Raw genomic sequence first — 17,164 nt, 5'->3', positions numbered from 1 at the left:
TTCTTAATCTCTCTTCTCTTTATGTCTGTCTGTCAATCTCCTAATTTTTATTCTCTCTTTCTGACTCGAACTCCTTCTCTTTACACCTCAATGCCCTTCTCTCCTCCCCTTTCTTTCCTTCTTTCCTTCCTTCCTTCCTTCTTTCCTTCCTTCCTTCCTTCCTTCTTTCCTTCCTTCCTTCCTTCCTTCTTTCCTTCCTTCCTTCCTTCTTTCCTTCCTTCCTTCCTTCCTTCTTTCCTTCCTTCCTTTCCTTCCTTCCTTCCTTCCTTCCTTCCTTCCTTCTTTCCTTCCTTCCTTTCCTTCCTTCTTTCCTTCCTTCCTTCCTTCCTTCTTTCCTTCCTTCCTTCTTTCCTTCCTTCCTTCCTTCCTTCTTTCCTTCCTTCCTTCCTTCCTTCTTTCCATCCTTTCTTCCTTCCTTCCTTCCCTCCTTCCTTCCTTCTTTCCTTCCTTCCTTCCTTCTTTCCATCCTTTCTTCCTTCCATCCTTCCTACCTTCCTTCTTTCCTTCCTTCCTTCCTTCCTTCCATCCTTTCTTCCTTCCATCATTCCTACCTTCCTTCTTTCCTTCTTTCCTTCCTTCTTTCCTTCCTTCCTTCCTTTCCTTCTGTCTTTCCTTCTTTCCTTTTTCCTTCCTTCCTTCCATCCTTCTTTCCTTTCCTCCTTCCTTCCTTCCTTTCTTCCTTCCTTCCTTCCCTCTCTGACATTTTCATCATCCACCCCAGGACATCGTGGCCATCCTAGAGGACCAGCTCAGGCCGCTGGTCCAGGCCGAACTCTCCGTCCTGGTGGACGTCCTGCACCGGCCGGAGCTGCTCTTCCCTATCGGCACCGAGGCCAGACAGAAATGCGAGAGTGGAGGATTCATCAGCAAGTAAGCGGAATCCAGAGTTCTCAGTTCTGGTCCCCCCTTCCCCCTTCCTTCCCCACAGTCTATCTCTAGGGAGCTCCTGTTTTCTGAATGGCTGAAAAGATGGCTGAGCAGATGACTCACAGAATAAAGAATAAAAACAGCATGAAATAAAAATGATAAATTTAGAGCATTTATTTGAGAAGAGAACACTGCAATCTGTTCTCTCATTCTTATGCCTGTTCATCATACATTTACTTCACTTTAACTTATTCACTTTGCCAAATAGATGGATGGTGAGAGAAGGGATTTGCATGGTATATCCGTAGATACTCCCTTTTACAATATAGAGTAATGCAGCACTTGTCAAGTTTTTGTGGGCAGAAGGGTGTATCTTGTAAGTAAGAACTGACTCTAATCTTGGTTACGAACAGTTTCCCAAGCTAAAAAAAAAAAATTAGAAATATAACTCCTTTGTTAAACGTCTCTTCCTGTGGCTTCTTGAGCAACTGCATATGCCCAAACTCTAAGCTCTTTTTTTCTTGGATTTTGTTTCCCTGAGTGTGGAGCTCACACACTCTTTTGCTGTATTATGACCTTCCGTACTACACCCCCCTCCAGGCTCATCAAACACACAGAGAAGCTACTGGAGGAGAACGAGGAGAAACTCTGCATCAAAGTCCTCCAGACGCTCAAAGAAATGATGACCGTGGACATTGACTACACCGAGAAGGTGAGAGGTCAGGGGTCAGGGGTCACACACAGACAGAGTAGGGGGTCAATCAGGGTTGTTTGGTTAGGGATGTTTAGGAAATGAGATGAGAGTTTTGTCCAGTTTATGATTTTTGGAACACAAAAATGCTGTTGTTAATGACTGTTTTAGTGTTTTCTGTTTTTAGGATAAACAACTTATTCTTAATGCTTTCAGTGATATCAGTCTGATCTGTGTTCTGTCTTCATACTACAATATCTTTAACGTTATAGTGATGATACTAATTATTATTACCTATTATTATCATTTTTTTTAATTATCAATATCATAATGTTTTGCTTCATTCAGATGCTAACACATACGTGTCTTGTGAATATCCAAACATACTAAATTTCCTCAATTGATAAAATCTTGAAATTCTTAATTTAATGCTAATCATATGTATATATATTTTTTTCTTTAAAGAAAGGTAGAAGTTGATTGTGTCCTGTGTAGGTGGGTTCTCGTGCTATGCTCTATAAACACAAAAAGCAAAAAAAAATAAATGAACAAACAAAACACTAGAAAAAAAGTAGCAAAAACATAGAGTACTGATCATTATATAACTTTTCTACCCATGTAGGACTAATATGAATGGGAAAGTGGGAAACAGGTGCAAGACACCTGCAGAACAGACGCTTTGGGTCCGTTCTCGACTTAGGAGGTCTCAATGGTTATTCATACATTCAAATATGTGTATGCTTTGGACATACACCCTATTGTGTGGAGAGGTACTCCTGTTTCTTTTTCACTCATATTCTTTTTTTCTGAATTCCTTTTATTTCCTTTTCCTTCTTGCATCTATTCCAGCATTTGAGATGAATTGTAACAGAAAAGAAAAGAAAATGAGACTGGTATTGTTAATTTAGGAACTCTCAGTCCCACCCGTTGCTTTATCTGTATGGTGTCCTTTTGAATGAATAGTACACTGTAAGTCCTTCCGCTCATACCTTCTCACGTACAAAAATTCCACCTTGCAAAGACACAAGACGAGCCAGCACCGAACTTGACCAAAAAGCAGCAAGAAGATGCTTCGCGGGTAAGACTTTAAGTGGTTGATGTGCGCGGTTGGTTTCAAAACTCATTTGCATAGTCAGAGGCGGAGGCGGGGGAAAGGAGACCACGCCCACTCCCACATAGGGGTGGGCAGCTTCCCAGCATGGCGCTTTAACTATCTTGTCAAGTATATTGTTTTGTGCTTAGTTGAAATTATTATATTCCATGTTTTTTAGGAGATTTTTTTTTTCTTTTTTTACTCCTATTAGTGTTTTTTTTTCTTCTTTCCTTCTTTCATGTATGTATTTTCAGATGAGTAGAAAATAGTGCGTTTTTTAGCTTGTGGGTGTATACTGGTATTGCATTCACTATTGCGCATTGCTCTTTCTCTTTTTCATTATCTCTCTTTCATTTCTTCCATCTCTCTTCTCTCTCTATCTATCTATTTATCTCTCTTTATCTTTCTTTAAATCTGTCGTTCTCTCTCTGTGTCTCTCTCGCTTCTTTTCACTTGCCGTCAACTTTTTTTGCCTTGTTCTCTTTGTAACCACCATACATATTCCCCTTGTCTTTTTTTCTATTTGTATCTTTGTTCTTCCATTGCAGAAGAGAAAAAATAGTAACGATTCGCAGCCTGATGTTTCTATGGTATGAAAGGGTCAAGTTGGTGCTATATCACTCTCTTTTTTATAACCACTACTTTTTTTTTTTCAACCACTACTACTTTTTTTTTTAACCACTGTGTAATAAACTTGTAGCTCACTTTTCACCACACTCAATGAACATATTACATATCATGTTTTAGTCAACACTCAGTGAGTATATGGATTAAAGGGACTGTACAGTACTGGTTGAGGTGAGAATTCAGCTTTTAATGTTTTGCGAGATATTTAGAAACCACTCTATGAAATGTTAAAGAGCATACGATTCTAAAGGGAATCAAAAGTTTGTGTGATGAAAATCGGTTTTGAAATGACTGAGATATCCAAAAACAAGGTAAAACAAAGAGATCCTAATAAAAGCCATGACCTGTCAATGTTATTAGGATCACCTTTTTTGGATATTTCAGCCATTTCAAGACCAATTTTCATCAAATAAATGTTGAATCCTTCTTGGAATTACATGCTCTTTCGTATTTCATAAAGGGTTTCTCATTATCTCACCAAAAAATGTTAAAATCCTGAAGATAAGTCTCAACCAAAACTATTTGTTCCTTTTAATAGGATTTCGGTTACACCTAGCTCCACGCTCACTTAACTGACAGGAGACGTTCCATGCCCTCATCCTGCAATGTTGATTTCACTGTCTGCACTTGCATAGTACAAAATTTAGGCATCCCAACATTAGCACACATGACTTGTACACATATGGAAAAAACTTAGAAGCTGTTTTCCCCTTACCATACAGTGGTTTTGATATTTATGTATTCAATAGAAAAAAATAAAGTAACTAGTTTGAGAGATTATTGTGTCAAATCTGCATCATTAAAGGTGATAAAGGTACAAACAATGTCCCAAAAATGTACAAGATTCAAGTTCCATTTACAACTGTATGTACATAAAGGAGCTGGGAGTATACACTAAAGTGTATTGTTTGTCTTTTCATAAGTTTGTGAAGGGTATGAAACACTTGTACTGCTGAACAGGACAAACAACATACATGTAGTTTATTGCTGCTGATGGTCTGTACTTGTCATATATAATGTGAGTGAATTCACCAGTTTGTCTCTTGACAGTAAGTACAACATAACGAACTTGTGTTTCACAGTAGATAGTTGGGTTTTCAATCTAATTGAACAGGTTCCTCGTTCAGTAATTTGTTGTGATGAGTGCTATACTGCTTGATCACAGAAACATCAATTGGTATGTCAGACAAGTCTTGCACATATTTGGATCAGTACTTTTTACAAGATGCCTTTACTGGAATACGGTTTGGAGGCATGCACAGTACAACGTAACTCTCCTTTTTATTATATTGTTACCTGCGAGGTCATGGTAAAATTTCCATTATTTTTTCCCCATCTTCTGCACTTTTGTGTAGGTACTCTTACACGTATCTTACTGTCACTACAATCAGACTGGGAACTGACCTAAAGATTTCAAAGATTCAAATTTCTTTTTCATTTCCATCAAATAAACAGAGAAATTATAAACAATGTATATTAAAAGCAGAAGATATTTGTAATAATTGCAAAAAATGTGATTTAACAAAGGATATGTGAAAATGAGTAACAAATGAAGAAAACACAATTGTATTTTTTTTTAATATATACGTATGCATATCATACAAGCTAATTAAGGATGGTGATGGAAATTAGAGGGTCCCACTAAGAAGCAAAGCTTGTACGATATGGGACCCTCAAAAATATATAGACAGCGAATAATAAATTAAGCTACAAACTGATATAAAACAAAATAAAACGAACCAATGTCAACTGACATGAAATCAAATTGGGACAGAAAAAAAGAAAGAAAAAAGAAACTACAGCATGTTCCATCGTGGACGCTAGCAAACAGGATTCCATGATGTAAGAGTAATGATAAAATACAACCTGGATTGAATATATTGCACACACAAAAAAAAAGGTTTTGTACGTAATTATACCGGTAAGAATGCAGAAGAAGGAGAGAATAGACACAATGGTATATACGGCAAATAAAAGGAACATTTGAGGAGGACTTGTGTTTTAACAGATTAGAACCTAGCGTTTTCATAGGAACCAGCTGAGCTTCACTGAGCTTCACTGACAGTTCACATTGCTCCACTATGTTGATGTCAAAGTTAATGCTTGGTTATTTTTTCTCTCAATAAAGTCTAAAGTATGTTGTTTTCCTTTTGTTACTAAAAAAAAATGCATCAAATCGGAAACAAGAAGAAATATATATTGTGTAAAAAATATTCCTAGGTCATGTTTCAGATGAAAAAAAAAAATAGCTTTGTAGATCAAACTTATCACTGAAAATAATATTTCTCCAGCAGAAAGAAATGTTTTGCTTAAGTATTATCAAATATTTATATGTACTAGGGCTCAAATTATCAGATGCTCAGTTGTTGGGGGTGTTTTTGCATAGCCTTGATTATGTAATGATTTTTCAATATGTTTCAAATCTTCTCTTGTATTCAGAGTTATATTCACAGCATAGTCAGTTTGAATAAAGCATGGGAAGGATCCCTCAACACTTGATTTAGGGCTTTGAAAGTCTCTTGTCTAAATGAAAAGAATCAGTACAGTATTTATTTGTCTGTTTCATTTCAAGTTTAGTTATGTGTTAAAGGGTATAGCAACCACAAAGGCCAGAGATGAGGTTACTTGGGCATCCGTGGCGTGTTATACATGCACAGACCTTTCATCCGAGGGAGGACTGGTTTGTGATGCCCCCACTGACCTTTGCAACCAGATATTTTAACCTGTTGCATGTCAAGGCATTTATCTGTAACTTGCCATGCCTTTTCATATCAGCATTTAGGTAAAATACCTCCAGACTTGACCTTCATGTACCGATAAGTTAGCCAGCCCACTCAGGCACGGCAATAATAATAATAATAATAATAATATGAACACTTGTAATGCGCCGGTATCCATCATGAATAGATGCTCATGGCGCAAGAAAGAGAGGCAGAAAGAAAGTACCAGTGAAAAAGAGGTATGAGAAAAGGAATAAAGGAAATGTTTACAAAAAAGCTTGTCTAAATAACCAGGTTTAAAGTGAGCTCTTAAACTCACTTAGAGAGGACAGATTACAAATATATGCCTCAGTACAATGAGAGAGAGTATGACACTTTACAGATTATGGGGATCAGGTACTCTGTGTTCACTGGCAAGTAGTTTTCATTCATGCAAGCCAATCTCAAAAAGAAAAGAAAAGAGAAAAAAATACTGTAAGGCTTAAGGCTTTTGCAGTTTAGGTGTGAAAAGTTGAAAGTTTGGATCAGAAATGGGCTTCACATTGAATCTTGACCCATTGAGGATGAGCTGATTCTGCTACGTATAACACACATTTCCCATAGATACAATGTACATGTACCTGCCCAAATATACAAGTGTACTCAGGACTCGTCTTCAGTGGGTTAAACTAATAACCTTTGCGGTAGACATTTGTGACAATATACATGTTGCACCAATATAAGGATTGCTTGATTGTAATAGACCCTCTTATTTTAGCAAATTTTTGAAGAAAAACTTAACAAATAAAAAAAAAAATAGCAGTTTGAGCTCTAACAGGATACATTTTTTAATAGTTCTGTAATACCAAATGAATTCTCTCTCATGGCTCATTTTGGTGTCTTGGGGCTTCTGGTGGCAAGGGCTAATATTTTACACATGCTGTTGTACCAGACGCTGTCAACAGATCAAATATGATGGTATTGAGGGGCACTTTCAAAAGATTACTCCTGCCTTTGACTGTACAAAGTGGTGAAATGTTAACTGATACAATGCGTGATGCATCTGCTACAGCTTGTGTACTCCATGCCAACAAGAAAGCACAATGGGTATGAGATACATACATGTAGCTACTACTTATGCTACTACTACCACTACTGCTACTGCTACTATAACTACTAAGTACTGCTGCTACTACTTCTACTACTACTACTACTACTACTACTACTACTACTACTACTACTACTACTACTACTACTCCTACTACTACTACTACTACTACTACTACTACTACTACTACTACTACTACTACTACTAGTACTACTATTACTACTACTACATACTACTACTACTACATACTACTACTACTAGCACTGCTACTACTTTTACTACTACTACTACTACTACTACTACTACTACTACTCCTACTACTACTACTACAACTACTACTACGTAACTACTACTACCTACTACTACTATTACTACAGTGTACTACTACTACTAACTACTACTACTAGTACTCCTACTACTTCTACTACTACTACTTCTATGACCGCTACTGCTTCTACTTCTGCTACTACTGCTGCTGCTATACTTACTACTACTACTACTACTACTACTACATTGTACTTTTACTACTACTACTACTGCTACTGCTACTACTTCTGCTACTACTGTTACTACAACTTGTACACTACTACCCCTTCTGCTACTACTGCTGCTGCTGCTACCACTACTGCTACTACTACTACTACTTCTACAACTACTTCTACTACTACTACTACTACTACTACTACTACTACTACTACTACTACTACTACTACTACTACTACTACTATTACTACTACTACTACTACTACCTTCTACTACCACTACCACCACCATTACCACCACCACTTCTACTTCTACTCCTACTACTACAACTTCAACTTCTACTTCAACTACTACTATAACTACAACTACGGTGTAGTATTCCTGTTACTTCTACTACTACATAGTGCTACTACTACTACTACAGTATTCATCGCATAATCGGGCATCTGATAATCGGGAACCTCGCTTAAATGACATACGCTTCCCAGAAACATTTCCAATGCACGTTATTTTCACTGGATAATCGGGCGGGGACCTCTGATAAACGGGACAATTTTTCTTCAAGCGATCTTTGATTTTGTTGATATTTTACACAAAATATCTACCAAAATACCACAGCAATATTTCAAAGATTCCTTATCAGTTGTCGTTTACATCAAACTTACAAAGCAAGCTTCGGACTGGTGTGTTTTGACCTCCGTCCATCCAGTACACATACATTTCAGCTCGCTGCCCGCCTTCGCTTTTCTGTACATGTGTATATATGGCGAGCCAGATCGCTACAACACATGTACAGTGCAGTGATCGCGGCAAGTAAACAATCAAGCCGTGATGATTGAATGATTGAAGGACTTTTCATTGACGTTCCCACATCAGTTCTGGGTAATCATTTCCCATGGTTGTGGATATGTATTTATACAGAACGCATGAATGTTTAAGAAAGTGCTAGCTTTTAATCCACATATTTTGTGTTCGAAGAGAGGCGACAGAAGAAGAACCCAGTTGCGATTACTCTACGTCATCATTGCGAGAATGCAGGGACAGCTAGAGGGTCGCGCCGAGGGGTAGCGTGGTTGCGTTTCATGTGCATGTACAGTACGTCAGTATGCATGTGTGTGTGTGTGTGTGTGTGTGCACTACATAATGTGCATGTCGTATGCCGTTAGTGTATGGTGAGTGCTCATCGCGAAATCGGGCACCCCGCTTAAAGGGGCCGTGTTTGCTACTCCCAACCTGTCCCGATTATGCGGTGAATACTGTACTACTACTACTACTACTTCTACTACTACTACTACTACTACTACTACTACTACTACTACTACTACTACTACTATTACTACTACTACTACTACTACTACTACTACTATTACTGCTACTACTACCTTCTACCACCATTACCACCACCACTTCTACTTCTACTCCTACTACTACAACTTCAACTTCTACTTCAACTACTAACTATAACTACAACTATGGTGTAGTATTCCTGTTACTTCTGCTACTACATAGTGCTACTCTACTACTACTACTACTACTACTACTACTACTACTACTACTACTACTACTACTACTACTACTACTACTACCACCACCACTTTTACTTCTTCTCCTCCTCCTTCTCCTCTTCCTCCTCCTACTACTACAACTACTACTACTAGCACTGTTACTACTAGTATTCCTGCTTCTACTACTACTACTACTACTACTACTACGTGTACATTGTACTCCTGACTACTTCTGCTACAAGTAGTACAATGTAGTACAACAAGAAGTCTGCTTCAGAGCAGATCTATTCATACTTGATTGCTTGCCTCCCTTCTCAGATAAGTACAAGCATTGATTATCATCATGTGGAGTGATTAAAACTAAGATTGTTTGAAGCATTTTGTGAGTTCTCTGACATATCTACTATCATACAAACTAATGACATACATTGTACCCTAACCTAATGAGTGAGGGTGAGATTACACAGTGCTACACCCATGATACATGTACAAACTTGAAGAGTTCCCGTTGAATGTGAATGTACAGTGTATGAGAGGCAATGGAAATGTCGTAGGAAAGAAAGGTGAGATAAAAACTGGATTTTTATCTCAGTTAAATTTATATGCAAGATACAACTGTATTTCTAATTTCTTTTCTTATCCTGTGGCATCAAAATACCACATTTTCCTCTCACTTTCTCATGTGTAATTTGTTTTTTTTTTCTCTCGTAATTTGGTTGTCATTGGCGTGACAATCTGTTTGTCGTTGCCTATATTTTTAAGGGTTTTGTGTTATTCTGCAATCATTTAGCAACAGAGACACATTTATGTTACTGGTGGTTGCATTTTCTCATTCTTTCCAAGAATATTGTGCGTTCATTTTGATTAGCTGATAGAGAATCATGTGAATTTATCATTTTACGGTGCAGAAGCCAAAATGTGACGCTCATTTATGCAATATGCATACTTGCCGCAGTATTTGAACAGTTTAATATCGCTGCTGCAGTAAAAAATGTTTATTCAGGTTTTCTTCATGTTTTTTTTTTTTTCCAAGACAAATGGCTGACAATAAAAACCCTCCAAAATATGGGGGTGTTTGGTGGTTTATTGTTTTTTTGCAAGTTTGATGCAAAACATTGTAAAAAGCTTTAATCTGCTCATCAATAACCTTTATTTATAGAACAGTTCACAGTTTGAGGTGTTTTTTTTTTGTTTGATAGTGGATTACTAGAAGGGACGTTCTTGTGAAAACCTCATTGTATATCTTTGCAAATGATACTGTCTGTATCTGAGTGTATGCCACGTCCATATGGTAAACCAAGTGATGTACCGTACTGTTTCAAAGTCAGGTACACATTGTAATGTGTATGTGTGTTTGTGTGTATGTGTGTGCAACTTTTACTCTGTCATATTTCTTCCTTTGTTTGTCATGCTTCTGTCGCCATAGCAATGTTACGTTTGTTTCATCATCAGGCAACTGTACATGTAACGTTACATATCTCTTTCTCATTAGATTATATTTTTGTGTGTGTGTGTGTTTATGTATTGTTGCTTTATTTGTAGATGGCCTCTTCAGTTTATAGGCATTTGATTCCAGCAAGCTTACGAGCCCACTTTCAAGAAAAGGTCTGAAGCGCATGTGATTTTTGTTGGGATTCTTTTTTTTTTGTTCCATTTTTTTGTTGTTGTTTTTAACGTTTCTAGTGGAATGAATCTAGTTTGGACAAGACCTGCTTGACTGAATGAGTTTCCACTGCAATGACGAATGCATCCCCTGGTATCTTATCAGTGCTAACCCTAGCAAAGCCATAATTTTTCCCTGTCGTAATTCCTGTAAGATTCAAAGTTAATTTCAGAGTTGCAAACACTCCCTGAAAATGCCAAAATCCTCCCCATTTATTCCCTTGTTTCTTGATGTCGTACTCCGAAAATTAAGGAGATCCTCATTCAAGGTCTCTGAATGACCACGGCTGATCGTCATACAAAAATTACTATAAACACTTATGATGAATATTCAGGCAATGTGAAATTACTAGATTTCAACTTTGTACCTATTGTCATTTGCTCAGTAGGTACCAGATTTTGTAAAGCCCCCTCATAATTTATTGGGGTTAGAAAAATCCTCACCAATGCAAAGAAAAAAAAGTCAAACAGGAAAATCAGAGTTGCTTTCCTATGACATAGCAGTATAGGAAAAGAGGAAGAAATTTGATACATGCGAATTTTATTAAATTCTTTTTTTTGGGGGGGGGGCATTGGAGAGGACTGCAATCTTTAGCATGGATCAGTTCAAATTTTATATACCTTCTTATATTGGTCTTTTGATGACAGATGTAATATATAAAGAATTATTCAACAGAGATGACTTTAAGCATGTGAGAAGCATGTCAAATAGTTCTTCAATATCATCTTTATGACTTTTAGAACTTGACCAATTTTATTTTTTGTTTTCTTGTTCCAGTTTGGGTTTGTTTATTTATTTGTTTGTCTGTTTCATATTACACTGTAGCTATATGGAATGAGTACTTCTAAGAGCAGTTTTGATATTGATGTTATTTGATATTATTCTTTCTTTCAGTGATTCCATGGATTTCTTTACTTTTGCTTTATTTGCATTTTATCCAGATTTTGAAATATATAACTGAACATTTTTTTCTTCTTCTTATAATACACCATTATATTCCATGTCTGCTTCTCCAGCATGTGTTTGTAGTTGTATCTGTGCATATTTTGGCATGCTTGTACATGTATGTGTCTATTCAAAAGTGTTGTACTGGTAAATATTTGTTGATGTTTGAAGCATTAGGCTGTTAAAAATAATGACATTGTCTCATGACATGCATTTTCCAAGACGACAGATGGTAAAGCTGGAATCAGTTTTAAACTGTTCAGCTGTATTAGTACCTCATGGATTACACTCTATTCCTGTTTCTTGAAATAACTTGAAGAATGTATGTTATGACCTCATAGACTGGAATTTTTTATCTATTTATTTATCTATTATTTATTTATTTATTTTTTTTTTTTGATGGGGTAAAAATGTTCAACCTTTACTGCTTTTTCTACTTCCTCATTTTTTTTTTATTTAATTTTTTCTTGAAAGTGTCGATGTTAAAGCTACAAATCAGTTGTGGTTATCATTAGCAGTAAGACTGATTGGATATTACCATTGTTAGTGATTCCCAAACGTAAGACACAGAGGCCTAGATTTTGCAAGTACAACTAAGGATGAGTGACCGAGAGGTAGCATGTCTATTTAGGGGAAGTGTGGGAGAGTTGAGCCACTGGGAGAGTTGATCCAGGCCACCTCACATCTTCATAGTAACTGACAGCAGTCAGCTGATGCCATTTCTTGTTCATGCCTATGATTAACTATATACCAGTGTATGAGGCAGCGACGTTGGACGAAGCATGACAAAATAGTCAAAGAAAAACCATTTTTGGTCACCAAAAGTGAATGTCCACTTGTCAGATATGTGGTTTTCTCTCACACCTATGGTAGAGGATAAGTGCCAATCAGTTGGAGTAGCAGATAGTCTGTATATCATTTGTTTCTTTCAGCAAATTTCAACATGTTTGGTGTGGTCACTTTCATAGGTTTTGAGGGTTAGTTTAAATGGCGACTGTGGGGAGAGTTGTGCCAACGTGTGGAGGGAGAGTTGTGCCATGGCTAAACCCTGTATTCCAATGGCTCAGCCCTCAAGTGGCTCAACCCTCCCTTCAAGTGGCTCAATGAGTGTCATTTTTTGGTTAAAGAAACGGGTCTGCAATTGGATGAGGTGAGGAATATTGGAAAGGTATGTGGTGTTCTCGCCAGGGGTGACGCCCTACGGGCGGTTTCTTCTTCCTAACACCAAGAGTTGACTTATTACGCAAATCCAATCAGGGTGCATCTAGAAATCCTGATCATGTGATCGTAGGTGGACCCCAACAACATCCACATTATCCATCCAATGACCCGTAAGTCAAACAGATGCCCCGCCCCCTCTGTTACCATTACACCATCTTTCCTTAGATAGGTTTCCATAGTAATTTTCTTTTATAAGCCTGAACTTCTTAATATGATATGTAGGGCCTATAGCATAGTGGCTCAACTCTCCCAACCCCGTGGCTCAACTCTCACCACATCAAGGGAGACTTGAGCCATTTTGCAAAATATTTTTGTTGAAGTGTCACCCCCAAGTTGTTTGTGCTAGGTGTCTTATTGGGCTATCATATTATGCCTGAATAGTTGTAGTATACACCAGCGAATGAATAATCCATAAATTGTGTATAGTTATTGAACAGTATCACTAAATGTAAAAAGTGGCTCAACTCTCCCACACTTCCCCTACCCTTCAAACGTAGTTTTAATTGTTTCCTGTTATTAGCAGTCTAACAGTAACTATTACTGCAGTAAGAAACCATAGTCATGTCATTCATAATGGGGTCTGCAGTTACATTAACTCATGGTGCAACTTCCATCGATTGAACTCATTTAGTTGTTTCTTGATATCATGAGATAATTCAGGCAGACACGAAATTGTATGTATTTCTGTGACTGCTACATGTAATTTCCAGCGAAAATGGGATCACGGCGCTACGGGTTCATTGGCGACTAACTGAAAATAAACACACAAACTTACACATGCAACAGAACAGAGCAGATACATTGTGTAGATGTTAGAATCCTCTTTGTTCACCATTTGGCACACATTTGGTACATCAGTCCCACACATTGCAGTAGATGTTAGCAGAGGAGCAACTTAGGTTTTGCACTCTTGTGCATATCCTCGTTTGTCATCCAGTATTATGTGGTTAACATTGGCACAGTAGTAGGGTTCATTGAAACAATTATAATGTTTACTATCATATTAGCCTTTCTTTGAAATGAAATGAAATCTGGAACCTTTGGAACATTGTACAGGTGTTAGAGGACTGCACATGTTTTAAAAAGCTGAAAAGACCATAATGATTATTGTCAATATGGCTTCAGAGTCCCACTTTTTTTTTCAGACAATATACATCAGTAATTACTTGTGTTTTGAAGAGTAGCATGTTGTCATAGAATCACTTTCCTGGTTTCTAGTAGTGCATTGTGGTAGTTACACTTGTGACGGTGCATAATCTTGCAAGCCTCATGAAGTGTGACACTGTACGTATGAAGCACGCGGTCATCTTGCATACACTCGTGTAGCTGTTCTTTGGTACAGGCACTTTTAAACACATATATACACTTCACTGAGTGCACACAATTAGGGATTTTGATCACATGAACATGGACACTGTTCATGTTCTGATAATCAGCTCTAGACAGTTGCCTTTCACAAGATCTTCTTGTTCACTTACAGTAGTTTGAACTCATTTTAGTTTGCATTAAATGCTTGTTTGCAATGTGTGAATTTCACAATGTCACACAAGCAATTGCAGTGGCATCCATTTTTCACACTTGATGACATCATTTGTTCCTGGAAATGAAGTGAATACACCACATGAAATTTCCCATGGATTTGTTCAAAATTCCAGTATTAGACATGTGGAAGAATGGAGAGCATTCGTGTCTTGTTTCATGTGCCCGTATACCACAAAAATGCACCAATCAAAAAGCCCTGAATGTCGGCAGAGAACCAATAGGATGTCATCATTTCACACAATCCTTTATGGACTTACATATTGTATGTGTAAATGCCCTTCTGGTTTTACTACAATTTACATTGTGGCTCTGCTGTGCAGCCAATAGTACATTCATTACAACTCTGTAGCAGCAGAAATCTTGACAAACACATTCACACCATGTTCACCTGGGCCTACTGAGAAGCGAATGACTTGTTCGAACTTTTGTTCAAGACAATGCTGAATTCTGATTATAGAATTTGGAGATATTACTCAGTTGTCTGCTGCAGAATGGGTTTTCTCTGAATGTTTTCAAAGATATCCACTTTGGATGCTCTTCTAGTGTAACAGCTTTGTTTGTCTGTAAAGGACATGCCATGGACTTAGCATGTTTTTGGTACCTGAAAATAATTGCTGTTCAGCAAAAATGTATCTCCACAAACAAGCAGCCATACTGTGCCAATACTTTTTATATAGAAGCAATTATGTGTCCACTGGATGTTGTCTCCTGTACATGGTTTCAACTGATGATGATGGTATCAGTGAGAATGTTTTGATACAGAGTTGTTAGTGTCAGTTTGTGCAAGAAATGGTGAGGAACAATGAATTACCCCAATAGTTAATAATGAATATAAATTTGTATGAAGCAAGGTTTGGTTTGGGAAACTTTTTTTTTTTTTTTTTTTTTTTGGGGGGGGGGGGGGGATCAAAATTTGTTTCCTTAGGACACACCATGCACACAAAAAGTAGAAGTGTGCCCAATCTTAGATTGGGTGCAAATGATTGTGTGAGACCTCATGGCATGGAAACCTAGAGCTTGTTTCATAGAGATGTAATCCAATAACTGCAGATGCAGCAGCAGTAAAGTGAAATACCTACAGCAGTAAAGTGAAATACCTACTGCTGATTGATTGGTTGCTTCCTGGCTGCTGCCATGGCAACTGCATGTTTTTACAACTTGCCGTGAACACAAACATCTTTTTGAAACAGCCTCTTGACATTTGTTCCACCAAGCACAGATGTTAGAATAGCTCAAGAAAATGTCTATAATCATTACACCATCTTCTTTTCTTTTTTTTTCTTTTTTTTTTTGTTAGTGCTATCTAAAGCCACCTTAAAGTTGAAATGCAGTCGACATGCATCAGCTGGGTATTACCGGTGCAGGATATTCAGTGTACTTGTACCTGCAATTCTATGTGTTGACCAAGATGTACCCACAAAATAAGGAGGATACACATCGCTTGCAAGCATTATGCTATTTTATGGAATTCATGTGTATCTGAAGTATAAACGCTGATGAGGACGGGCTGATTTTGCTACAACACGCATTTCCCATAGACCCCTGCCCGAGTATACTTGAAACTCGTTCTCAACGGGTTAATGAAATTGCATCATAATAGGCATCTTGATCTTCAGTTCTTTGAGCAAGAAAGGAAAAAAATTCAATGCTCCAATAATTGATCGAATTCAAAAGTGCTGTCTAATTTGACCATGCAGTTGCTCTTGCGGAATTGCAATCAGTTGAGAAGCAGCAAGCAATCCATGTGATAAAATGTGACGAGGTTTTTTTCACCATTCTTGACATTGTTCGCCTCTCAGGGAGAGAACCTACGACAGAGTCTCCTCTTCCGTTACTACGGCAAGTCTCACCCGCACTACAACCGGGACAACGCCACACCGCTCGGGGCCCAGCACCACCGCATGTCCACGGCAGCTAGCCCCAGTAACCCCGGCAACGTGATGCTCAGCCGGGCGGAGTTGACGCTGGCGCAGGTACAGAACCAGCTGAACCAGCAGGGTGCCTCCATCCTGGTCATCGACCTCGTCGTCCGGAACAGCTCAAACCGGGTCTTCAAAGAGAGTGTGGAGCTGGGCATCGCTCTCTTGGAAGGGGGAAACCCCAACATACAGGTATGCAATACAGTGCACACCCGTTATAACAAACATGGTTACAACAAAATTTCAGATACAATGAAGCAAAATCCAGGTCCCCAAATTTTCACCTACGTGTACGGGCACTAAAAACAATTCCCCTCAAGAGAAAGCCATGTTAACGACCCTGTCTACAGGGGCCACCTGTCTATAATGGCCATTTTTTTTTTTGTCTCCCTCGGGTGGCTGCTATAGACAGGTTAAACTGTATTTCATTTTCTTGCAAAGTGCTACTTGTCTTCACCTTAAAGTAGTATGTGGTGTGTACAGTACTGGTTGAGGTGGGGATTCATGTTTTGAACATTCCCAAGTGAGATAATGAGAAACCTCCTATGAAATATGAAAGAGCATGTAATCTTAAGAAGGATTCAACGTTTGATGAAAATTGGTTTTCAAATGGCTGAGATATCCCAAAAAGTGATAATAATAAAAGGCGACAGGGCACGCTTTTTATTAGGATCTCTTTGTTTCACCTTGGTTTTGGATATCTCAGCCATTTCAAAACCGATTTTCATCAAATAAACTTTTGATACCCCTTAGAATTGCATGCTCTTTGACATCTCATAGAGTGGTTTCTGAATATCTCGC

The 17,164-nt window shown here is 38.0% G+C and overlaps 1 protein-coding gene across 1 annotated transcript in view; it reads left to right on the top strand.

Annotated features, from left to right (window-relative positions):
• LOC140237831 (inositol 1,4,5-trisphosphate receptor-like) overlaps positions 1–17,164 on the top strand; it is a 170,799-nt gene that overhangs the window by 130,729 nt on the left and 22,906 nt on the right. The window contains exons 33-35 of the mRNA XM_072317764.1: positions 722–870; positions 1,468–1,579; positions 16,244–16,555. Coding sequence (XP_072173865.1) covers positions 722–870; positions 1,468–1,579; positions 16,244–16,555 — 573 coding nt within the window. The remainder of the gene's footprint in view (positions 1–721; positions 871–1,467; positions 1,580–16,243; positions 16,556–17,164) is intronic.

Source organism: Diadema setosum, chromosome 2 (genome assembly GCF_964275005.1).
Source record: "Diadema setosum chromosome 2, eeDiaSeto1, whole genome shotgun sequence".
Classification (NCBI taxonomy): domain Eukaryota; kingdom Metazoa; phylum Echinodermata; class Echinoidea; order Diadematoida; family Diadematidae; genus Diadema; species Diadema setosum.
This window is presented reverse-complemented; position numbering and strand designations above follow the sequence as displayed.